General features: G+C 35.1%; 1 protein-coding gene and 1 pseudogene across 7 annotated transcripts in view; one reads left to right on the plus strand and one right to left on the minus strand.

Moving 5' to 3' along the window:
- Positions 1–25,820, minus strand: part of Hook3 (hook microtubule tethering protein 3) — a 159,905-nt gene that overhangs the window by 81,327 nt on the left and 52,758 nt on the right. For all 7 annotated transcript variants that reach the window (XR_007108464.1, XR_007108465.1, XM_047550945.1 and 4 more), the window contains exons 6-9: positions 22,920–22,987; positions 7,974–8,036; positions 7,006–7,089; positions 1,380–1,543 (exon numbers count right to left, since the gene is read on the minus strand). Coding sequence is in view for 5 of the 7 variants with exons in the window: in XM_047550945.1 (XP_047406901.1) it covers positions 1,380–1,543; positions 7,006–7,089; positions 7,974–8,036; positions 22,920–22,987 (379 nt within the window). In the remaining 2 variants the exon portion in view is untranslated. The remainder of the gene's footprint in view (positions 1–1,379; positions 1,544–7,005; positions 7,090–7,973; positions 8,037–22,919; positions 22,988–25,820) is intronic.
- LOC124983564 (translationally-controlled tumor protein-like) lies at positions 16,790–17,402 on the plus strand (annotated as a pseudogene).

Genomic DNA, 25,820 nt, shown 5'->3' on the forward strand with positions numbered 1-25,820 from the left:
AAGTAACTTTAGCAAGCCCCTGTCTCAAAAAATATACATATAAAAAGGGTTGGGGATGTGGCTCAGTGGTTAAGCAACCTTAAGTTGAATACTTGGTACCAAAAAGAAAAAGAAAGAAAAAAACAGTAATGTTTAATTTTTCTGTTTTAGCAATGGAAATCTATAGCCAGGTAAGAAATAGGTATAATAAATTTTTTAGTAAACCATAACAAAATGTTTTCATCATGCTCCTAAGTCCTTCAATTTTGTAGTTCTATTTCATCTTAAAGGATATCAAATTTTCCCTTTTTCTCTTTTCCCTTTCAACGCCCAAGTGCCAAAGGGCCCCTCTTCTTCCCTTTTGACCTTTTATTCCTCCAGAAGATGTGTTTGAAAGATGGTTCCTTTAAATTGTACCTATTCTTTTAAATCAGCTTATCTTTATTTATTTATTATTTTTTTTCCGGTGCTGGGGATTGAACCCAGGGCCTTGTGCTTGCAAGGCAAGCACTCTACCAACTGAGCTATATCCCCAGCCCTAAATCAGCTTATCTTTTAAAATAAGTCCGTCTCTTAAATCATGCACTGGCCTTTGTATTATCTCTTTAAACTGTGTGCCAATGTGTACTGTCTCTCTTTAAAGTTTCCTTCTGTATCTTTTTAGGGCACTTCTTTTTTTTTTTTTTGGGTGCTGGGGATCGAACCCAGGGCCTTGTGCTTGTAAAGGGCACCTGACTCTTTAAGAAGATGCATTTACTTCAAAATTCCTATAGTGCAGTCTGTGGTTTACTCTGTCCAGTTATTTTTTTTATTTTTAAAGTAATTTTAGATTTTGGATGAATTTAATCTTTCTGATTATTGCTAACTCACCTTGTCTTTTTTTTTTTCTTTTCTTTTTTGAGAAAGTAGTCTCATTATGTTGCCTGTGCTGCTCTCAATCTCCTGGTTTCAAGTGATTGTCCTGCCTAAGCCTCTCCATTAGCTGAGACTATAGGAGCATGCTATCTTACCTGGCTCCCAACTCACTTTTATGCCCCTTCACTAGCATTTTTCCTGTCTTCCTCTGATTTGTTTGTGGTCTGACTTTGCTTGCTACAACGTTATAAGGTGTGTGCAGGTAGGACAGATGTGTGGGATGCAGGGCTGGTGTTTGGTTTCGTTCTTTTACTCACAGTGGAACATACTGTCATGAAGAAATATTAAGGGGTAGCTTTAATACAATTCTTCCTAGATGTGAAGTTACATCATAACTTGTATGGGAAGACCTGGGGAAGTTCTTCATTACACAGCTACCTTGGTCTGAGTCTGCAGTTAATCAGAAGTCGTAATACTATATTCCTAACCTTTAAGTGACAGTTATAAAATATTTTAAAATTAGATTTTAATGAGTGGTCTTTTACCTGAATGTTTCTTCTTGTAGCTGTTCTAATTGAGTCTGGAGTTGCAAATGCCTTCTTCCTGCTGGACTGTTGGGATCTTCTATAGAATCAGATTGATTGAGTCTTTCCATTAATATCTGATTTTCTGCTAACAAACTACTTTTCTCCTCTTGCAATGCGGCAACCTGTTGAAATATGGAAGACAGTAATTATTTTCTCCAATTACACTGCATCAGCTCAATCTCCTGTAAATTACTATTACGAATCAAACACTATTTTAAAGAAGTACAGTTAATTTCCACTTAAAATGTGCATTATTTTGGAATATTTTTCACATAGAACAGTATTAGGCAAGAATTAATTCTTTATTTAATTTTATTTATTTATTTACTTATTTTGAGATGTGGGTCTGACTATACTATCCAGGCACCTCAACCTTCTGGGCTCAAGCAATCCTCCTGCCTCAGTCTTCCTAGTAGCTTGGCCTATAGCCACATACCACCACATCTGGCTTTATTTTGTATTTGAAAAGATATTTTGCCAAAGATAGAGGGCAAATAAACACACAAAAAGATAATCACCGTAGGTCACCAAGGAAATGAAAACTCATACTAAAATATTATAACTAAACTGGCTAAAATCACAAAGACTGTACCAAGTTTTGGTGAAGGTAAGAATAAATGGAATCACTGATGAGACTATAAATTATTTCAAACACTTTGGAAAACAGCTCAGCTGTTTCTTAAACATGCAACTACCATGTGACTTATCTAGCCATTCCACTCCTAGGTATTTACTCAAGAGAAGTAAAAGCATATACCCCACACAATGGCTTAAAAAGGGTTTTGCTAGCTTCATTGTAATACAGAAACAATGGAAATAACCCAAACATTTATTGACAAGTAAATCGATAAATTATATTATATCCACCTCACAGATAAATACTTGACAATAAAAATGAATTAACCATTGATACTGACAACATGAAATACTGAAAACAAACAAAACCAGACCAAAAGAGAATGCACACTGTGTGACCCCTTTTCATACAATTCTAGAAGATACTAGTTAATCTATAGTTTCAGAATGCAGATATGGGAACTGAAAGGGGTTTATGGTCATAAAAAGCTGGGAATAGTGGTGTACATCTATTATAATCCCAGCAACTTGGAATCTGAAAACAGGAGAATCTCAAGATCGAGGTCAGCCTCAGCAACTTAGGAAGGACCTAAGCAAATTAGACCCTATCTCAAAATATTTTAAATAGGGCTGGGAATGTAGTTCAGTGGTAAAGTGCCAGTGGGTTCAATCCCCAGTAAAAAATAGAAGTTGTGTGCTGTTTTTGTCTTATTTTTTTCCATTCTTCCATTCTTTTTTTTATTTTTATTTTTTAACTGTATATGTGTGGTGCTAGAAATTAAACCCAGGGTGTTGTACATGACAGGTACTCTACCACTGAGCTATATCCCCAGCCCTGTTGCAGTCCCCCATTTTCTTTTTTTTTTTTATTTGGACAGGTTTGTTTGTTTATTTATTTATTTATTATCTATCAATTTTCTCTTTAACTTGTTCTAGCTGGCCTAATGGCCCTATCACTTCACTGTTCATCAGGATCATTAATGACCTACAAGTCACTAAGTCAACATTTGATTTGGTTATCCTTCTTGAAGCATTTACATCATTTGGCTTCACTCTTTCAGATTCTCATTCTGTTTATTTGATTCTTCTCCATTTCCCTGACTAAGAGAGTGCCTAGAGCTTATCTAAATATAGTGATGGCTTTCAGTTTCATGGCTATAAACTCCATCTATTTTTTGACAACTCATATATTTCTATTTCTAGTCTGTAACCCTGAACTGGAATCATTTCTACTTGTGGGTACACTAGGAATCTACAAATAAGATTTTCCAAATAGAACTTTTAAAAATCTTTCTTTTACATTAATGCATAATAATTGTACATATTAATGGGCAGCAGTATGATATTTGGCATATGAATGCACAATGGACAAACTAGGGAAATGAGCATATGTACCATGGCAAACATTTTTCATTTCTTTATACTGGAAACATTCAAAATTCTTTCTTCTAGCTATTTTGAAATATACAATGAATTATTGTTGACTATAGTCACCCTATTGTGCTAGAGAACACTAGAACTTAAAAATCCTATATAATTGTTTATTTTGTATCATTAACCAACCTTTCTCTATCTTCTCCTCCCTTCCCAGTCTCTGGGATCAACTATTGTAGTTTTCACATGCAATCATGTGGTATTTGTCTTTCTGTACTTGGCTCATTTTGCTTAATATAATGATTTCCAGTTCCATTCATGTTGCCATAAATGACAGGATTTCATCATTTTTATGGCTGACTAGTATTCTGTTGTGTATATGTACTGCATTTTCTTTATTTATTCATTTGTTGATGGACACTTATATGGTTTCCATTTCTTGGCTGCTCATAACTAGTGTAGCTCATTTCAATTCCTTTGAACATATACCCAAGTAATCTGATTGCTGGATCATGCAGTAGTTCTATTTTTTATCTTTTGTTTGTACCTGGGGATTAGACCCAGGTACAATTAATCACTGAGTTACAACCCCAGGTCTTTTTATTTTGAGAAGGGTCTCACTAACTTGCTTTTGGGTCTTGTTACTTTGCTGAGGTTGGCTTTGAACTTGTGATCCTTCTGCCTAAGCCTTCTGAGTTGCTGGGATTCCAGGAGTGCACCACCACACTTGGCTATCTTTTGTCTTTTTGATAACAGCCATTTTTACTGGAGTAAGGTAATATTTCACTGTGATCTTGATTTGCATTGATGTTGAGTATTTTGTATAAACTTGTTGACCATTTGTATTTTTTTTTGTGAGAAGTCTATTTGGATCATTTGCCTATTTTGTTATCAGATTATTATTATTGTTGTTGTTATTATTACTATCATTATTGCTGTTGAATTGAGTTCCACATATATCCTATTAATGCCTTCTTGGATGAATAGTTTGCAAATATTTTCTCCTAATTCATAGGTTGTCTTTTCATTCTGCTTGTTTTCTTTTCTGTGCAGAAGAACCTTTTCAGTTTGATATAGTCCTGTTTGTCTATTTTTCTGTTGCTGTTGCTTGTGTTCAGAGGTCTTATTCAAAATAATCTTTGCCCAAATGGAACTTGTGTGTGTGTGCATGTGTGTATGTGGTACTGGGGATTGAACCCAGCACCTTACTGCATGCTAGGCAAGTGTTCTAGTACTGAGCTACATCCCTAGCTGTTTTTTAAAAATTTTATTTTGAGACAGGGTCTAAATTGTCTAGGCTGTCCTCAAACTTAAAATCCTCCTTCAGCCTCCCGTGTAGCTGGGATGACACCATGCCTGGCTCCTAAATGGAACTCTTGATTAACACCCACTACCACCTAGTTTGTCAGTGGTCTTTTCCATTTTACTAAATGGCACCTCCCTCCTTCCAATTGCTGAGTCATCATCCTTAATACATCCCTCTCTCTCTCTCTCTCTCTCTCTCTCACACACACACACACACACACACACAAACTCAAATCCAATTTGTCAGCAAATTTAACATTCGCTCTACCTCAAAATCTGTTGTGGTCACCTCTCATCATCTTTAACATATAGATCAAAGCTAATATAATTTTTTGCCTTATTGCAGTGGCCTCTTAGTTGGTCTCTGAGCTAACTAAGAGTAAAACCCAACTCAGATTCCATGACTACTTTGCTTGAAATCCTTCAATGGCTACCCATGCCACTTTATAAAGACATATACTAAGGCTTCTCCAGACTGGCTTCCTTTTCCTATTTTCTCCCACTATCCCTTCTTCTGTTACCATCTTTATCTTACTGTCTCTTTAATACACCAGTTCACTCCTACCTCAGGTCCTTTGCACTTTCCATGGCCCTTAGCTTGTTTTCTCTTCCCCTGGAAATATGGTAGGCTTGCTCCCCTAATCTCTCTGGGATTTTACTAACTCATCACCCTCTTAAGGTGGGCCTGTGTTGAACTCAATTAATAATTAAATTTTCCCAACTCTGTATTCCTTATTTTACATTCTCTGCTTTAATTTTCTGTAGAATGCTTATCATCACATAACATATTGTATTTTTATCAGCTTATCAGCTGTCTTAGAATAGAAGAACCTTAAGGAGGAGTGTTTTATCTGTTTCTGCTCCCCCATCTTTATTTTATCTAAAGCAACAAGAACAGTACAAGACATATAGTGGGTGCTTGGTAAATGTGGTTGGTTAAATTAAAGAATTTGAAATGTCAGTTCTATAATTTGTTGAATTTCCAAAATCACAGTCTTTCTAGACTTTACTCTTAAAACTCTGATCTATTTCATTCATTTCTACTCTTTCTATTTTTGTACTTAAAATAAATACTGAAGCCTGTACATCTGAAAACTCACCTTTTTGCTACTGCATTCCAATTTTAACTGCATGGTGGCCAGAGATTGACCATAATATATATCACAGATTTTTTTCAATTTTTCTGAGAATTAACATAAAACCTGGTATGTGATAAATTTATATGAAGGCTGAGTATTGAACAAAAAACTTTAATATTAGAATTACCAGACCAACTATGGGGCTGAGGATATAGCTCAGTGGTAGAGTGTTTACCAAGCAGGTGTGAGGCCCTCTGATTGATCCTATACTGCAAAAGTAAATAAATCTATAAAATACAACAAGCTAATGCTACTAAAACATATTAATTCAGTATCCATGGCAGAAATCCTTACATATGCACAGAAAAAAAGGAGATTAATTTTTAAAAAACTTAAACATGATTTAAGAAAAAACATGACAAAGGGGCTTATAAGGAAACTCATAGTTTCCCATTGAATTTCCTAGTCCCCAGAGACTAATTTTCACTATTCCTAAGTTTCTGTTTTGGGTTGTTGCTTATATCTCTAAATAATATGATGTATACCATTATTTCTTGATCTATCAACTTTAGATACCACTTATGCTAGATCATAGCAACTTGTGGAGTGGGTAACATAATTCAAGGAATTTAACCCTTTTAAATTTCCAGTTAGAGCCTCACAGCAGTCTTCTGACATCTGGTCTTTCTGGGATTCTGCTATATGGCAGCTCCTCCTTATCCCTCACAAATACCCTTGACCACTGCATTCTTTGCTCCTTTAATCCATTTAACACTTTTTCAACTGCCTTTTGGCTTTCAGACATTGATGAAGAATGTGTGGAGCTGGTACTCAAGGTGACTATTAAATATCCAAGATCTTGCAAGATGGCTATTAAACCATCAGAAACTTGAAATCAGTCACTGGAAGTGTTTACACTATGGAAATTGGCAAATACTACAAATCAGGCTTTAAAAATCTCCCCAAACCTCCTGAAAGTTGATTTATTAGCACAACATGAAGGCTCATGAGTACTGATATCACTAATCTTTCTTCCTCATGGGTTTATACCATTTTAATTCACTTGTAAATACTATAAATTTACAGGAGTTGCAAAAAAGAAAATTAATATCTTTGTTGAGTCTATTATCCTTAACCAGAAACATGTTTTTTCTTTTTGTTTTTCATTTAACTACAAGTGTATTATAGTCAAACTGTACTACATAGTAGTACACAGAAACATTTGGTTGTACATGGAACAGACTGCCTACCTGCATATCTAATTCATGACATCTTTGAGCAATTTCTTCTTTTGCTGACAAAGCTTCATTTAATTCCTCTGTAGTTTTCTTCAACTGGTTAGAAACAAAAATGTGATAATTATTTCAATATAAGATGGAGACAATAATTATTTTATGCAACACAGAATTAAAATATTCTCTTTTATTTCTTGAGGAAAAGTATAGGGGGAAATAAAAAACCATCCTGTAAGACTGAAGAGAAGGCCCTTCTAGCTTTGAATTTCTTTTATTCCTAAGTTTTATCTTTTCTATTCTCTGAACTTGGCACTTTCTCCATGTCAAGTTTTCTTACACATCTCTTATATGGACTATTTGGATCTTGGTAATGTTGATTATATTAAGAAGTGAAAAGTTTTACCTTAGCAAAACATCTCATGAGGAATGGGGGTTTCAACTGTTAAAATAGTGAATTTCAACACAAGTTTTTCAATCATATTTAAAACCTTTATGCTAATTTGTACTGCACCCTTTTTTTAAAAAACAAAGGGTTTTTATTATTCTAAAGCTCAAACATCTTCAAGTTGTGTCCCATTACTATTACAAACTATAACTTAGCATTCTGTTTATGCATTGGAAGAGATTCTCTGGAACAGCCTAAGCATAAATCATACAAGTAAATGCATGCTTATTTTCCATCTATTTTGTTAAATGTGACACAGAGCTATCACTAGTGGGAAAAGAAAAAATTATGACTAGAAAACAGGAATTACAATAAGCTAATGAAAATAATTCCCAGTGGGTTATGCAATACTATTTTAATTAAAATTACAAACAGTGTCAATTCACAAAACATTTTAAGTTCTTAAATTTTAGGTAAAGTATAAAAAATTATACAAATATAGTCCATAAGCAATTTCAACTAAAACAGTCTTCTCATTAATATCTAAAGTTTACCCTTTTTGATTTTGCATGAATACAAAAAAGGCAAAATTACATACCTGGCGATCAAGATCAACATAGGCATCATTCCCAGAAGAGACAGGAGACTCTTTACTCATTAACTGAAATTAAGATTTAAATGATTATAAATGTGAGGCCAAAAAGACATTCTACATAAGATACTTACATAATAAATAAATACCTAGCCACTACTGAAATATAAAAATTAAAATGAAAACACAAAAGTAAATGGAACACTTTCCTATAAATAATACTTCAGATTTTGGAATTCTTTACTCCAGTATAAGGCCTTCATTTAATATTAGAGGTCTGAATTTGGGTGCTCATTTTCACTATAAGTCTCAGCCATAAGAATCAAGTATAGTGGGGGGGAAGGAAAAAAAAAATGGAATGAATCAAGCATCATTACTCTATGTAAATGTATGAATATGCAAATGATATGCTGTTACTCCATGTACAAACAGAAACGACATGTATCCCATTTGTTTACAATAAAAATAAATTAAAAAAGAATCAAGTATAACATTTCTTATCACTGAAAAGACAAATAGTTAAGTTTAAATGTGGCTAGAAATTTTAAAACAGTAAAATAGTGGTATTAAACACCTATTATTTCTAAAGAATAAATGTGAACAGTGTCAATATAACACTCACATGCACATACCCATATCCCCCTATATCTTTGCTTTTCTCAGCCTTGCATTGCAAAGACAGAAGATTCAAAGCATGTCTGAGAGGCTGGGACAGAAAGGGGTAAAATTCTCATCATGACAAATATAAAGGGCAGACTCAGATGGCCCCAGTTTTCTATGGTTTCTTTTTCATGTTCTAAAGAATAAAAAGGGGAAGAGATAATTAGAAATGTGGGAATGTTATATCAAGAGATCTTGTGATTTCATCCTTCACTCTGCTCTCTAGATAACTGAAATGTTATGTTCATTAACATCAGTACTTCTCAACATGAGATCCCCAGACCAACAGTATTAGCTCTGCCTGGTTTCTTGTCAGAAATTTGAATTCATGGAACCCACTCAGGTTCACTGAGTCAGAACATCTGGAGTTAGGCTGAAGACTGTTCAGTAAGTACTCCAGGTGATCTGGAGCTTGAGAATCACTGCTCCAACTCCCTGATGAAAAGAGAGTGAATGTCCCTCAACACAATTTGGGGTAGGGGCAGGAGCTCAAGAAAAGTGAGAAAAAAAAAAAAAGAAAAAAAGCTTCAATTTTTATGCTTTAATTGAGAATATTGAGTAAGATTTTTAAAAAGACTTTTCTTCCAATTGAAAAAAATGGTACTCATTGTAGAGTAGAAAAAATATGATGAAAAAAATTCTACCATCTAGAATCACTTTTATAATTTTGACATATTTAAGAATTAGCTGTGTGTGATAACCAGGGGTCTAGCAGAATTCAAGAAACAAACATAAGTCAGTAAATACAGTATGGTGTGATAAAGGCTGTGGCAGGATATCAGAAAATACTCTAATTCAGGTGGGTAGGAGGAGGGAGCAGAAAATATTTTCTTTCAGTTTTTCTCCTTTGTGTCCCTTGTTATAGTTTAATCCTTATCATAACACCTCTCATGGTACCTCTAAATTGTAACACCTCTCGATAAAAAGCTAAGTATGACACTCAGAACACAGTCAGTCTGTCATTCAGTTGTTCTGGTGTACCTGTTCCTCAGCTTCACTGAGCTCCCAGGCCCTACTCCTCTTATCTCTCCTTGTTTCCAGTCATAGCCCATCATTCTTGTACTCACTCTATCTTTCTTTGCTTAGAAACCACATAGAATAATATTGGTTTTGCCTGCCTAAAGTTTATTTCTCTTTCTTCTACTAACATTGTCATATTATTTTGGGAATTCTCCCTTTCCCCACTTTTGAATCCATGGTTCATCTTTTGTTTAATCAATTATCTTCTCTAGTTTACACTGATTTCATGGCTCACTGCTTCAATGACTTTCATCAATATTCTCAACATTCTTCTTACCAAGAAAATCTCAATCTAAGATCAATCTAACCACCTATACTCTGACAAGTACTGAAAGAATAAAAAAACCTGAAAAAATCCACAAAACTGGTATTACTACTGATAGTTTCCAATCTCCACTGGGTTTTAAAACCACTAGAAAAGTAGTTATGCTTTCCTAGTCAGCAGTCTGCTTCCAGAGAAGCATTTATCTAATTTCTTATACGCTAACTTAAAAAATTAGCACCACTCGTGCTCATCCTACCCTTCTTCATGTCTGTTACAACACATGGGCTATTCTTCCCATTCAAGTCTAATCCTGCCACTTGTGCTCTCAATTCCATCCCTTCCAGCTTCTGAGAGACCCTGTTCCGTTTATCAGTCCTCTTGTTTATATCTCAACTTCTGTCTTTCTCTTTCTTGGGGCTTATTAGCATTTAAAAAGCTAAAAGACTATCATTTAGTTGAATAGACATTTCTCGCAAAAGATACTACAGAAACAGTCAACAAACACATGAAAAAATGTTCAATATAATCAGTCATTATGGAAATAAAAAGCAAAACAATAAGATACTATTCATGCACATTATGATGGCTATTATTAAAAAGGTGGACAACCAAAGATTGACCAACATGTAAAGAAATTAGAACCCTTCTGCATTGTTGGTGGAAATGCAAAATGATACAGCTATTGTAGAAAACACTTTCGCAGTTCCTCACAGAATTAAACATAAAATTATTATATGACCCAGCAATTCCATTTCTGGATACAGATACTCCCCAACTTCCACTGGGGTTCTGTCCCAATAAACCACATTTTATTACATCAAAAATTCACTTAATTTCTTAATCTACTGAACACCTGAACTTGGCAACAGAGTACAGAGTATCCACTCTTTGCCCTGTGACTGACTGGGAGCAGACTGCACTGCTGCCCAGCCTCACAAGAGGATAATACCATATCTCTACTCCAGGAAAAGATGAAAGTATAATATCTGAAGGACAGTTTCTATATGCCATCTTAAAATCAACAAACCCTAATGAACCATTTTAAGTCAGGGACCATCTGCATACATACGAAAGATTTGAAAATGTATTCAAAATAAACTTGGAATCATGTCCACAGCAGCATTATTCACAACAGTCATGGATGTGGGGGATAACTCAAATGTCCATCAACCAATGAGTAGATAAACAAAATGTGGTATTATCCAAATAATGGAAAGGACAGTTAGTCATAAAAAGGAAAAGTAAGGATATATATACTAGAACAAATCTTGAAAACACGTTAAATAAAAGAAACCAAACACAAATGGCCACAAGTGATATTCCATTCATAAAAAATAACCAGAATAGGCATGTTTATAGAGACAGCAGGGCTGGAAGAAGTCTCTGCTTAATGAAGAGACTGCTTCATGGGTACTAGGTTTCCTTTTGAGGTGATGAAAAAGTTCTGAACTAAATAGTGGTAATATTTGTACAACACTGTGAATGTGCTAAATATTACTAATGGGAAATTATATGTGTATTTCACTACAGTTGGGGAAAAAAAAAGTCAGTAGCACTTGAATAGAAAGCATAAAAACACAACATGCCCAAAGGGAAAAGTGTTCTTCTGAGGTTCAACTGGTCAACATGTCTAACTGATTTTCGTTCACTTCTATCACTGACTGCCATAAGCTAGTGTAGGCTTCCATCTGTTTTAACTGGTATGTACTAAGGTCTTTTAATTGATATCCGTTTTTCCAGCATTGTTTTCCCCCCATCCATCTTCATTGCACAGATTTTCTCAAATACTGGCCTCAATGTATTTTCTCCTTAGAATTTATTCATTCATTTCCAAAATTATAGCTCTTAACAAAAGTGCACAGTGTCTTAATAATTTTGCGTGTCATTTCATTTCTGAGTACTTTCTCACAATGTTTGTTATAGGCATTGTTCTTTCAATGGTTCCAATCCATGTCAGGTAGGTCTAGGTCTTGGTCTTGATTTTGCCTTCTGGACTTTAGAAAAAAAAATTTGTACCTCCTTATCTCATTCTCATCCTTCAGTGCTCAGCCTCACTTCCTCTCAGAAGCCTTACCTAATGTCCTCAAACTGAATTACATACTCCCAAAAAGGGTTCCTGTATTTTTTGTGTGTGTGTGTGGCATCATGTAACTTTTCTTACTGTATTTGAATTCTCTTTTCCTTTGACAGGCAAGGGACATGTCTATCTCTTTCACAGTTATATTCCTAGTATCTATTAGAGTGCCTGGTGCATATTGTGTACTCAGTAAGTAGTATTTACTAAATGAATAAAAAGAATATGTATATAATAAATGTAATTTATTTTAAAAATTTAATTGTAAGCCCACTATATGTATAATTTTATATGTTTTTTCATTCTACATTTTAAATTTTTTCCCAGTCATAAAGATATCCTTTTAAACACATTTTAATCTAATATATAATTTTCCTTTGGATGAAGGTATCACAATTTAAATACTAGTGTACCAATGAATATATACTGCTCTTACATTTCTATATAAAGTAGTTTGATAAACATATGTTCAATCTTGGTCTGCATTTTAAAATAATTTCTTGGAATAGATTCATAGAATGAAAATCACATGGTCACAGTTTTTAATTTAAAATGTATTCCTTGTTATAATATCTGCTATTACAGAAAAATTAAACAATATAGAAAAGAGTAAAGAATACTCAACCATTAGGAGAGAAGGAGAGAAGTTAATAATTTTTTTTTTAATGACCCTAGAGACTGAACCCAGGAACACTTTACCCCTGAGCTACATCCCCAGCCCTTTTAATTTTTTAAAACAGGATCTCACTAATTTGCCCTTTTAATTTTTTAAAACAGGATCTCACTAACTTGCTAAGGCTGGTCTCAAACTTGCAATACTCCTGCTGCAGTTTCCCAATTGCTGGGGTTGCACCATGCCCAGCTTTTAGTCTACCATTTTTAACCTGAACTATGATACCCATTTATGTCATTATTTTAAAATATATGCCTTACTGCCTACATAATGTGCCAATATACCATAATTTATTTATCAATTACCCTATTGTTGGGTAGTTATTTCTAATGTTTTAGTACTAGGAAATAATACTGTAATAACTATTTTAGGCAATAGGGCACAACTGTTATAAGCCTTGGCCCTAGATTCAGACTGCAGAGATCTGAGTTCTAACTCTGCCACTATTTCCTGTGTGAACCCGAGCTGGTTACTCAAACTCTTTATGTTTCAGTTTTCTTTTATAAAATGGGGACAAATAACATACCTCACAAGATTTGTAGTAGATTATTTTTCTATTTTTTTGTGACAAAATATATGTAACACAAAACTTGCCATCCTACCCACTATTAAATACAAATTCAATTATAGTGAATTTTATTCTTATAAACATTTTTTTGGGGGGGGGCAGTAGTGGGGATTAAACCCAGGGCCTCATGCATTCTAGGTAAATGTTCTACCACTGAACTACACGCAAACCCAATTGTAGTGAATTTTAAGTATGTTAACAGATGCAAATTTATATATTAAGCAACAGCACTATCACATAACAGGTACTGGAAATGCTTATTATTATTATTATTATTTTTACATGTCTTTACATATCACATTTCGTTAGGATGAATTCCTAACGTGGAATTATACGATTGATAAGTAAGACAGAATTGCTAGTGGCCCCCTTTTCTTTTTCCTACTTTTTCTTAGCAACAGAATTCACACATTTTGACTTGGGTCTATTAGTATCCAGAGTAAAGGCCAGATTTCACAGTCTCCCTGTTTTGGCTATGTGAGTGATATCTGGTTAATGAGGGGGAAAATTTCTGCAGGTTTATGTCAAGGAAATACAAAACCCCTCCTTTGGTCCTTCCTGCTGGTTGGAAATGTGAGAGCTGAAGCTTGAAAAGACACAGTTGAACCACTAGGTGGGTATCATATATTATGGATGGCATAGACCTTATTAAGTCGAACATATTGGAAGAATGCCGGGTCCCAGATGATTGTGGAGTCTCCATAACAATCCACGACCACTTGAGAGAAATAATATCTTGCTTGGGTAATCATCATTTTGGTATTATAACATTTACGACCAAACCTATAGAAATAACATTTTTTAAAAGATTTGTGAGTTTATACTCCTAACATCAGTTCTGAATGATTAGTCAAACTAATCAACTTTTATTATTTATCTTTTGAGATGGGGTCTTGTTATGATGCACAAGCTAGTCTCCAACTTCTGGGCTCAGGTCATCATCTGGCCCCAATCTTCCCAAGGAGCAAGGACTACACCAGCTGCTCACACTACTGCAGCTGCGTTGATGAACATTTTTAAAGGCTTTGCTTTTTTTAATTTTTTATTTTTATTAGTTGTTGATGAACCTTTATTTAATTTATTTATTTACATGTAGTGCTTAGAATGGAACCCAGTGCCTCATACATGCTAGGAAAACACTAACACTGAACCACAACCCAGCCCAAGGCTTTGCTTTTTTGAAAGGTTTTATGTAATAAAGAATTTGGCTAGTCTTTGCCCCTACTTTCTGGGAGGTGGTACCTAAACTGCTGGGATTTCTTACTGATAGGAGTCTTTATATTTGTGGCAATCTAAGGGGATGATTACAGATGGAGGCTAGACATCCAGAAGATCCACCATGTGACTAGAAGGTTGGGATTTTAAGCCACTTGATATCAGCCTGACCTCCGGAGAGATGGGAACTGGAAACTGATTTCAGACCCATGCTCAGTTATTCAATCAATAACACTATGTAATGAGACCCCAATGAAGACTGGACACAAAAGCTCAGGCAAGCATCCTTGGTTGACGATAATCTGCATATTGTCACACAATGATGTGCTAGAAAGATGACATATCCTGAATCCTTGGAGAAAGGACAACAGAAATTTTCATTTGAGACTCTCCTAGAGCTCATCCTATGAACTTTTTGGCTTAACAGAAACTTAAAAATTCAGAAATTAATTTGATTTTATTCATATCTATTTGTCATATATTATCATTCCTGAGCAGAGTTAGTCCAGTGAATTACAAAATTTAAGGATAGTGGTAACGTCTGAATTTGAACCCAGATGGTCAAATATAAGGGTGGCCTGGGGATCCCTGAATGTTGGGCTGTTCTCTGAAGTGAGGGCAGTCTTGGGAACAGCTATATCCTTCACCTGAGAAGCGTGGCCCAACTCTGAGTTGTTGGTATCAGAAGGCATTGCAAAAAATTAAAAAAAAAAAAAAAAAAAAAAACTATCTAAATTAGCATTTGGCATTTTTTCATATTTGCCTTTTATATTTTTTCTGTTACCTGCATAGTCATGTCTTTTATACAGTTTTCTATTTCCTTTCAGAGCTTATTTCATTGCTTTCATGGCTAAAACATCCTCACATCCTGAGATTAACTAGGTGTTAGTCCAGTTAATTTCTTTGTACTTTTATGTTTTCCAGTTAAAATAAATATTCAAATAGGAATTGCTTTGAGTGTAGTTGGAGTTGAGGACCCAGTTTTTGTCAAAAAGGAAAACCAATGGTTAAGTATGAGGCAGACTGCTGGTTTAACATAGATATGATTTATTATTATCTTTAGGAATTAGTCTACTATTCCTACTTCATTAAGGGTACTTTTAAAAATTAGAAATAGCTGCCATCTATATTTGCAAAATAAATGGCTAAGACCTAAATAGATGAGAGTTTTATATAAGTATGATTTAAAAAAAAAAACAGGCTTGGTCAGGCACGATGGTGCACACCTATAATCCCAGCCAGGAGGCTGAGACAGGAGGATCACAAGTTCACAGCCTCAGCAACTCAGAGACTCTAAGCAACTCAGCAAGACCCTGTCTCTAAATAAAATATTTTTAAAAGGACTGGGCATGTGCTTCAGTGATTACTCTTGAGTTCAATCCCTGGTACCAAAAAAAGAGAGGGAGAGAGAGAGAGAGAAAAACAAACAAACAGGCTCTATCATAAATGTAAAGAAAAAAGGTCTGGTCTGGGGTAAAGTTCTGTGGCGGAATCATGCTTAGGATGTATAAGACCCTGAGTTCAAACCCCAGCACCGCAAAAAAAAAAAAAAAAAAAAATTTTTTTTTTTCTCTAAAAATGAGTAGGAAAAATTGCTTTTTAAATCTCTAGTTCTGGCCATTTGCCTGACTCTTGCCTGCCCATCACCCACCACCCTGTCCCCTTATAGCCTGTACACCACCTGCAGACCGCCAGCAGATCACCTGCTGCCTGCTGTTGCCTGGAAGTCCATTATCACAGTACCTGCAAGATAGGTATTGGAAGCCTTCAGGGACACTATAAGACTTCAGGGTAGAATCTGTACTGCCTCAGATCCATTCCACTTGATGAGAAGACACACAAACAACATGAAAAATAAGGGAACAAAGCATCTCAAACAAACCAAGATATTCCAACAGTAGAATCCATAGTCAACAGAGTAGAAGAAATATCAGAGGAGTTTAGAAAATACATAGATTGATCTTCAAAATAAATGATGATATTGGAGAGAAAATACAGGAAGTGAAAAACTACTTCAATAAAGAGGCAAAGATTATTAAAAAAACAAAACAAACAAACAAAAAACCAGAAATCCTTGAAATGAAGGAAACAATAAACCACATAAAAAAACTCAATGGACAGCACCACCAACAGACTAGACCACTTGGAAGACAGAACCTCAGACAATGAAGACAAAATATATACTCTTGAAAATAAAGTCGAGGAGAGACAGGGAGAGGCGGAATCGGCCTTTTCTACCCGCTCCCACCTCCCCCGCCCCCAGCGACGCTCTGGCTACACTGTGCTTGCTCTGAGCTCTGGGGTTCTGCTAAACTAGCGCTGCCACTGTCTCCCTCCAGTCGCCATAATGATTATCTACCAGGACCTCATCAGCTATGATGAGGTGTTCTCCGACATTTACAAGACTGGGGAGATCATGGATGGGCTCTGCCTGGAGGTGGAGGGCAAGGTGGTCAGTAGGACAGAGGGTACCAAGGGCAAAGGTACCGAAAGCAGAGTAATCATTGGTGTTGACACTGTCATGAACCATCACTTGCAGGAAATCAACTTCACAAAAGAAGCATAAAAGTAGTACATCAAAGATTACATGAAATCAATCAAAGGCAAACTCGAAGAACAGACACCAGAGAGAGTAAAACCTTTTATGACAGGGACTGCAGAGCAAATCAAGCACATCCTCGCTAATTTCAAAAACTACCAGTTCTTTATTGGTGAAAACATGAATCTAGATGGCATGGTCGCTCTCCTGGACCACGGTAAGTTTGGTGCAACCACATATATGATTTTCTTTAAGGACAGTTTAGAAATGGAAAAATGTTAACAAATTTGGCAGTTACTTTGGATTTATCATCTGTCATCATAACTGGCAGCTGCTTGTCATCCACACAACACCAGGACTTAAGACAAATGGAACTGATGTCATCTTGAGCACATTTATTTTGACCGTGGTTTATTTGGAGTGGAGGCATTGTTTTTTAAGAAAACATGTAATGTAGGTTGTCTAAAAATAAAGTGCATTTAAATTTTTTAAAAAATGAAATCAGTCACACAGAGAAGATGGTAAGAAACGATGAACAGAACTTCCAAGAAATATGGGATAACATGAAGAGATCAAACTTAAGATTTATAGGAATAGATGAAGGCATGGAGATAAAAATCAAAGAAATGCACAATCTTTTCAATGACATAATATCAGAAAACTTTCCAAATCTAAAGAATGAAATGGAAAATCAAGTACAGAGGTTTACAGGACCCCAAGTGTACAAGATTACAGCAGACCCACACCAAGACACATTTTAATGAGAATGACTAATACACAGAATAAAAACAGAATTTTAAAGGCTGGGAGAAAAAAAAAAATCAAATTACATATAAGGGGAAAACAATTCAGATCTCAGCTGATTTCTCAACCCAGACCCTCAATACCAGGAGGTCCTGGAATAACACATATCAAGCTCTGAAAGAAAATGCCAACTGAGAATTTTATATCCAGCAAAATTAAGCTTCAGATTTGAAGATGCAATAAAAACCTTCCATGATAAACAAAAGTTAAAAGAATTCACAACTAGAAAGTGTGCACTACAGAACATTCTCAGCAAAGTATTCCATGAGGAGGAAATGAAAAAAACAAACAAAAACAAAAACAAAAACAAAAAAACCAAAAAAACCCAGTGAAAACCAGAAAAGGGAGGAACTAAAGGAAAGGTCAATCAAAGGATAAGCTAAGTCAAGCTAAAAACCAAAAATAAGGTTGGGGAGATAGCTGCAAACACAAGGCCCTGATTCGATCCCCAGTACCACAAAAAAATAATAAATAAATAAATAAATAAATAAATAAATAAATAAACCCAAATGACCAGGAATACAAATCATCTCTCAATAATAACCCTGAATGTTAATTGCCTAAACTCATCAATCAAAAGACAAAGACTGGCAGATTGGATTTAAAAAAAAGACCCAACAATATTCTGTCTTCAAGAAACTGACCTCCTAGGAAAAGACATCACAGACTGAAGGTGAAAGGTTGGGAAAAAACCTATCTCTAACATGGACTGTGTAAACAAGCAGGGGTGTTTCCATCTTCATGTCAGAACAAAATGGACTCCAAACCAAAGTTAGTCAAAAGGCATAAAGAAAGACATTTCATACTGCTTAAGGGAATCATACACCAAGACATAACAATCATAAATATATATGCCTCAAACAATGGAGCATCTATGTACATCAAACAAACCCTTCTCCATTTCAAGAGTCAAAAAGACCACAACACAATAATACTGGGTGACTTTTAACACACCTCTCTCACCAAGGGACAGATCTTCAAGACAAAAACTAAACAAAGAAACTACAGAATTGAAAAATACTACCAATGATTTCGACTTAACAGACATATATACAGTATTTCATCCATTATGGAGTGAATACACTTTCTTCTTAGCAGTACATGGATCCTTCTCTAAAATAGACCATATCTTAGGCCACAAAGCAACTCTTAGCAAATACATAAAAATAAAAATACTATCCTATATTCTATCAGACCATACAGAATGAAACAAGAAATCAATGATAATAAAAATAAAAAATAGAAGCCAGTCCAACACCTTAAGATTAAATAGCATGCTACTGAATGAGGAAGGGATAGCAGAAGAAATCAGGGAGGAAATTAAAAAATAGAGGTAAATGAGAAGACCGATACAACATATTAAAATATCTGAGGGCTAGGGATATAGCTGAGTTTGTAGAGCATTTGCCTGTCAAGCACAAGGCCCTGGGTTCAATACCCAGCACTGCCAAAAAAAAAAAAAAAAAATCTCTGGTACACTATAAAGGCAATTCTAAGAGGAAAGTTCACTGCAGGGAGCTCATACATTAAAAGAATGAAAAGTCAACAAATAAATTACCTAACATTACACCTCAAAGTCCTAGGAAAAGAAGAAGAAATCAACATCAAAAGCAGAAGGGGGCTGGGGTTGTGGCGCTGGGGTTGTGGCTCAGCTGTAGAGCACTCGCCTAGCATGTGTGAGGCCCCGGGTTTGATCCTCAGCACCACATAAAAATAAAACAAAGATATTTTGTCCACCTACAACTTAAAAAACATAAAAAAAAAAAAAGCAGCAGAAGACAGAAAATAATTAAAATCAGAGCTGAAATCAATGAAATCAAAACAAAAGAACAACTGAAAAAATTGGCAAAACAAAAAGCTGTTTCTTTGAAAAAAATAAATAAAATTGATAAACCCTTAGCCACACTAACAAAGTGAGAAAAACCTCAAATTACTAAAATGCATGATGAAAAAGTAAATATCACAATGTACAAGACTGAAATACAGAAGATAATTGGGAACTATTTTGAAAATTTATACTCAAATAAAATAGAAAAACTTGAAGACATTGACAAATTTCTAGAGACATATGATCTACCCAAACTGATGTAGGCGGACATACACAATTTAAACAGATCAATTTCAAGCAATGAAATAGAAGACACCACCAAAAGCCTACCAACCAAGAAAAGCCCAGGACCAGAGGGATTCTCAGCCAAGTTCTATAAGACCCTCAAAGAAGAATTAATACGAATACTCCTCAAATTATTCCATGAAATAAAAAAGAAGGGAACGCTTCCAAACTCATTCTAGGAGGCGAGTATCATCCTGATACCAAAAACAGACAAAGACAAATCAAAGAAGGAAACTTCAGACCAATATCCCTGATGAACATAGATGCAAAACTTCTCAATAAAATTCTGGCAAATCACATACAAAAACATATTAAAAAGAGAGTGCAACATGTATATTCTTTTTCTTTACTTCTCTCTCTTTTTTTTTTTTCTTCTTCTGTGGTACTGGGGTTTGAACCCAGGGTCTTTGTGCTTGTGAGGCAAGCACTCTACCAACTGAGTCATATCCCCAGCCCGATAGTGCACCATGATCAAGTGTGGTTCATCCCAGGGATGCAATGTGGGTTCAACATACGGAAATGAGTAAACATAATACATTACATCAATAAAGACAGGAATCATATGATTATCTCAAAAGACACAGAAAAAGCATTTGACAAAATACAGCACCTCTTCATGTTCAACACACTTGAAAACTAGGGATAGTAGGAACATATCAACATTGTAAAAGCTATCCATGCTAAGCTATCTGTGCTAAGCCCAAGGCCAACATCATTCTATGGAGAAAAATTGAAATCATTCCCTTTAAGAACTGGAACAAGACAAGGATTTCCTCTTTCAGCACTTCTAATCAACATCATCTAGCCAGAGAAATCAGACAGATGAAAGAAATTAAAGGGATACGAATAGGAAAAGAAGAACACAAACTATCACTATTTGCCTATGACATGATACTATAGTTAGAAGGTTGAAAAACATCCTACCAGAAAACTTCTAGAATTCATAAATGAATTCAGCAAAGTAGCAGGATATAAAATCAATACCCATAAATCAAATTCATTTCTACACATAAGTGATAAATCCATTGCAAAAGAAATTAGGAAAACTCCCCATTCACAATAGTCTCAAAAAAATAAAATACTTGGGAATCAATCTAACAAAAGAGTTGAAAGACCTCTACAATGAAAACTACAGAACAGTCAAGAAAGAAATTCAAGAAAACATTAGAAGATAGAAAGATTTTTCCATGCTCTTGGAGAGGCAGAATTAATATTGTCAAAATGGGGGCTGGGGAGAAGGCTCAGTTCGTAAAGTGCTTGCCTTGCAAGCACAGGGCCCTGGGTTCGATCCCCAGCACCACAAAAAAAAAAAAAAAAATGTCAAAATGGTCATACTACCAAAAGTGTTATAAAGATTCAATACAATTCCTATTAAAATGTCAATGACATTCTTCATACAAGTAGAAAAACCAATCATGAAATTCATTTGGAAAAATAAAAGACCCAGAATAGCCAAAGCAAACCTTAGCAATAAGAGTGAAGGAAGGGCATCACACTACCACAACTTAAATTATCCTACAGAGCAATAGTAAAAAAACAGCATGGCACTGGCACCAAAATAGACATGAAGATTAATGGTACAAAACAGAAGTCAGAGAGACAAACCCACATAAATACAGTTATCTCATACTAGAAGAAGGCACCAAAAACACATATTGGAGAAAAGACAGCCTATTCAACAAATGATGCTGGGAAAACTGGAAATCCATATGTAACAAAGTGAAATTAAACCTCTATGTCTCAACCCTGCACAAAAATCAACTTGAAGTGGATCAAAGACTTAGGCACTAGAACAGAGATCCTATGCCTAACAGAAGAAAAAGCAGGCCCAAATCTTCATCATGTCAGCTTAGGACCTGACTTCCTTAACAAGACGGCTAAAGTGCAAGAAGTAAAATTAAGAATCAATAAATGAGATGGATTCAAACTAAAAAGCTTCTTCTCAGCAAAGGAAACAATCAATTACACGAATAGAGTACCTACAGAACGGGAGAAAATCTTTAACACATGCACCTGAGATAGAGCACTAATTTCCAGGATATATAAAGAACTCAAAAACTTAACAACAAAAAAACAAACAGCCTAATCAATAAATGGGCTAAGGAACTGAATAGATACTTCACAGAAAAAGAAATACAATTGATCAACAAACATATGAAAAAAAGTTCATCATCTCTTGTAATTAGAGAAATGCAAATCAAAACTACTCTAAGATTTCATTTCACTCCAGTCAAAATGGGAATGATCAAGAATGCAAGCAACAATAAGCACTGGTGAGGAAGTGGAGAGAAAGGTACACTCACACATTGCTGTTGGGACTGCAGATTGGTGCAACCACTATGGAAAGCAGTATGGGGATTCCTAAGAAAACTTGGAATGGGACCACCATTTGACCCAGACCCACTGCTGGGTTTATACCCAAAGGACTTAAAATCAGCATACTACAGTGAGGCAGCCACATCAATGTTTACAGCAGCTCAATTCACAATAGCGAGATTGTGGAACCAATCTAGATGGCCTTCAACAGATGAATGGATAAAGGAAATGTGGTATACAATAGAATATTAGCCTTAAAGAAGAATGAAATTATGACATTTGTAGGTAAATGGATGGAATTAGAGAATATCATGCTAAGTGAAATAAGGCAGTCCCAAAAAACTAAAGGCTGATAAGTGGATGCTGATCCATAGTGGGGCATGTGTAGAGAAGAATGAAGGAACTTTGGATTATGCAGAGGGGAGTAAGGGGATGGGTAGGGTGGTGGGGACGGGAAGGATGGTAGAATGAGACAGACATTATTACCCTATATACATGTATTATTACACTAGCGGTGTGACTCAGCACCATACACAGTCAGAAGAAAGAGAAGTTATGCTCCATCTGTGTACAATGTGTCAAACTGCATACTGTCATGTATAACCAATTAGAACAAATAAAAAAAAAATCTCTAGTTCTAATACTTAAACTCATCACGTTTGATCCCTTAATTTTTCAAACTGTAAGCACAAAGCTCCAACGTACCTCTTGAATGGCTGTCATGACAACATGCTGAACAGATTCCTCCATCATCATAATGGCTTGGATGTACTCTGCAAACAAGAACAATCTGGAATGTCACTGTTCAAGGGAAAGACAGTCAAAGGGATAAAGGCTAACCCTTCACAAATTCTTAGTTTCTTATTTTGATTCTTCCTATCAATTCCTCATACATGCTTAATGTGCTCACATATGTGCCACAGGTAAAACAAAGCCTGACATCACAGTATTTATCTTCCTGAAGATATCATCTCTACTTTCATCATTTCTTATAAAGCTGATGCTACAGCTATAGAGAAATGAAGCATCAGCATGGTGTGTTGTCAATGTAAATCAATGAAACCACAAAGTCTAAGGCTTTATTATTTTTTTTACATTTACTAAAATGTAAAAAGTTATCTTTCACATTATTCTTTGCTATATAGTTTTAAAAAACTCTGACGTCTGTGTTTTATTCTTATGTAACATCAAAGCACTGAATTGTGTTTAATTCCTACTGTAGTATTTTCTACTACACAGAAGAAATACTTAATGAATACTTAGTGAAACTGAGACATGCTTAGCAAAGAATTAATTTGAATTTAAGACAGAATCTAATAGTATATAGTTAAACAAATATTGTATATAGGGAGGATCAGTGGAATAGAAGGAGGAGAGCAAGAGAAAGGGTGGAGGGACAGGAAAGGGCAGGACAGAATTAAACTAACAAAAGCATGCTACTGTGCATATATAAATATACCACAGTGAATTCCACCTTTATATATATCTATAAAAGATCAATAGAAACAAAATAAATGAGTATAAAGGGAAAAACAAAGAAATGCACACTGTAAAATCCTAGGCCTTAAAACAATGTTGAACATTTCTAATATAATTAAGCAGCAACCTCATCAATCTTATCCTTACTAAAGAAAAAGAAAAGGTCTCTTCAGCTATTAGTACCACAATGTTGAAATAATTGCTTTCTTCTTAAAAGCCATGGAAGTAGTTTTCATTATTTCCAAATACAACAATGTGGTAAGTGGTATTAAACATAAAAAAAATTAACAGGTGGATTCCAACAAACATATTTTGTTGGCAAATATATTTTGATAAATATTTTAAAAAGTAAACTAATGAGGAAATTTTAGCCTTAACTTGCCTCTCCAATCCCATACACACAAAAAAAGCAAATAAAAAAAATCTTCTCACCACTAGAAGTAGAATATGAAGGGGTCTTGTCAAATTGTCAAGGTAATCTTTTGATCAGACTCATGTATTAAGGACTTTACATAGTTTATCTCTAACACTTCTCAACAACCCTGCAAAGTATGTTAATATATTCTTATTGCAGATGAAAAATTGAAAATTTACAGAAGTTATTATTTAAGGATAAATAAACTTCAACCAAGGTTTAAAAAGTGTGGAGGCAGGCAATGTATCTTGGTGGTACAGTAAGCGCTTAGCATGCATGAGGTCCTGGGTTACTCTCTAGCACCCTCCTCAAAAGTGTAGAACTAAGACTTAAACATGAATCTAACTCCTAATCTTGTGAACTTTGCACCACTGTGCTCCCTCAATTCTACAAACATTAGGTAGCTATCAAAAGTGGAAATTCAAAGACTCTAGGTTTCAAAAATAAAATCCAAAAATCCATTTATAAAAACCCTCATATTTGGAGTGGCAAACTGTAATCCTCTGCCTGACAGGTAACTTGTTTTTTAAGAAAGTACTTTTAAAACACTATTAGGGCTGGGGAGATAGCTCAGTTGGTAAAGTGCTTGCCTTACAAGCACAGGGCCCTGGGTTCGATCCCCAGCACCGCAAAAAAATAAAAAAATAAAAAACACTATTATATTATGACATTATGACATTCTGGTATAAATGCCAAAGCTTTTAGTTTATCAAAAATTTGTTTTTAAGGAAGTACTCTTATAAGGATACTTGTACCCAAATGTTTGATTATACAAATATACACAATCCAAGAGGAGTAATATATCATAACTTACTTTTTGTTCAGTAAGGAATTCTTTTGGTCTGAGTTCAATGTTTTGTTCTGTTTTCTCAATGACAATCACTCTGAGTTTTGGGATATAGCAAGGGAGTGCTTTTAGATATTCTGCTTGAAGGCATTAAACTACAAAAACTAATTTAACTAGGATGGACTGACCCGCTCTCAAAATACAAGAGTGTGAACATGGAAGAGAAGAAGTAGTGTCACTGATAATGGCGAAGGGAAATTCAATGGCAGCCTACTGGAAGTAAAGAAAGTGGGATGGGGGTTAGGAAGTTAGTAGGTGTGAGAGGGGAAGCGTTAGTTAAGAAGCGGTGTTGCCACGTCAAGGCCCTTCCCCGCGAACACCGTAAAATGCTAAATGATAAAATGATGATGAAAACTACATTAATGTACAATTTTTAATCATTTACAAATCTTTAAAGGTCAAAATACAATTATATGTAGTTATTAGGTACACATCTATGAGGCAATGCTGGAGAATAGGTTCATCACTTAAGCGAATTTACACTAAAATCTGAGGTGTCCAAAATTTACAGCAAGGTTATTACAAAAAGTATTAAGTTTAAATGTGGAAGAAACATGAGTGTTTGTTCTTGTTTTGCTTCTCACAATTAAGAAATCTTGGACAAGTCACATAATATGTAGGAATCCCAGTTTCCTAATCTATAAAAAAACATTTTTTTTTTGTTCTGCTAATGAATAGTAGAGTATCAGAGAGACAGGAGATACTAATATTATCAGTGTCTCTACTAATTTTTGCTTTTTCAAATTCACAATTTGATTTGCCCTAATTAGAGAAGTTAGTCAAGATAGCACACAGAGACAAAGCTCTCAGCAGCTGCTCTTCACTTCTTAACTGCAGTGTCTCAGCACAAAGCTCTTTCATTTGT

Source organism: Sciurus carolinensis, chromosome 4 (assembly GCF_902686445.1).
Source record: "Sciurus carolinensis chromosome 4, mSciCar1.2, whole genome shotgun sequence".
Classification (NCBI taxonomy): domain Eukaryota; kingdom Metazoa; phylum Chordata; class Mammalia; order Rodentia; family Sciuridae; genus Sciurus; species Sciurus carolinensis.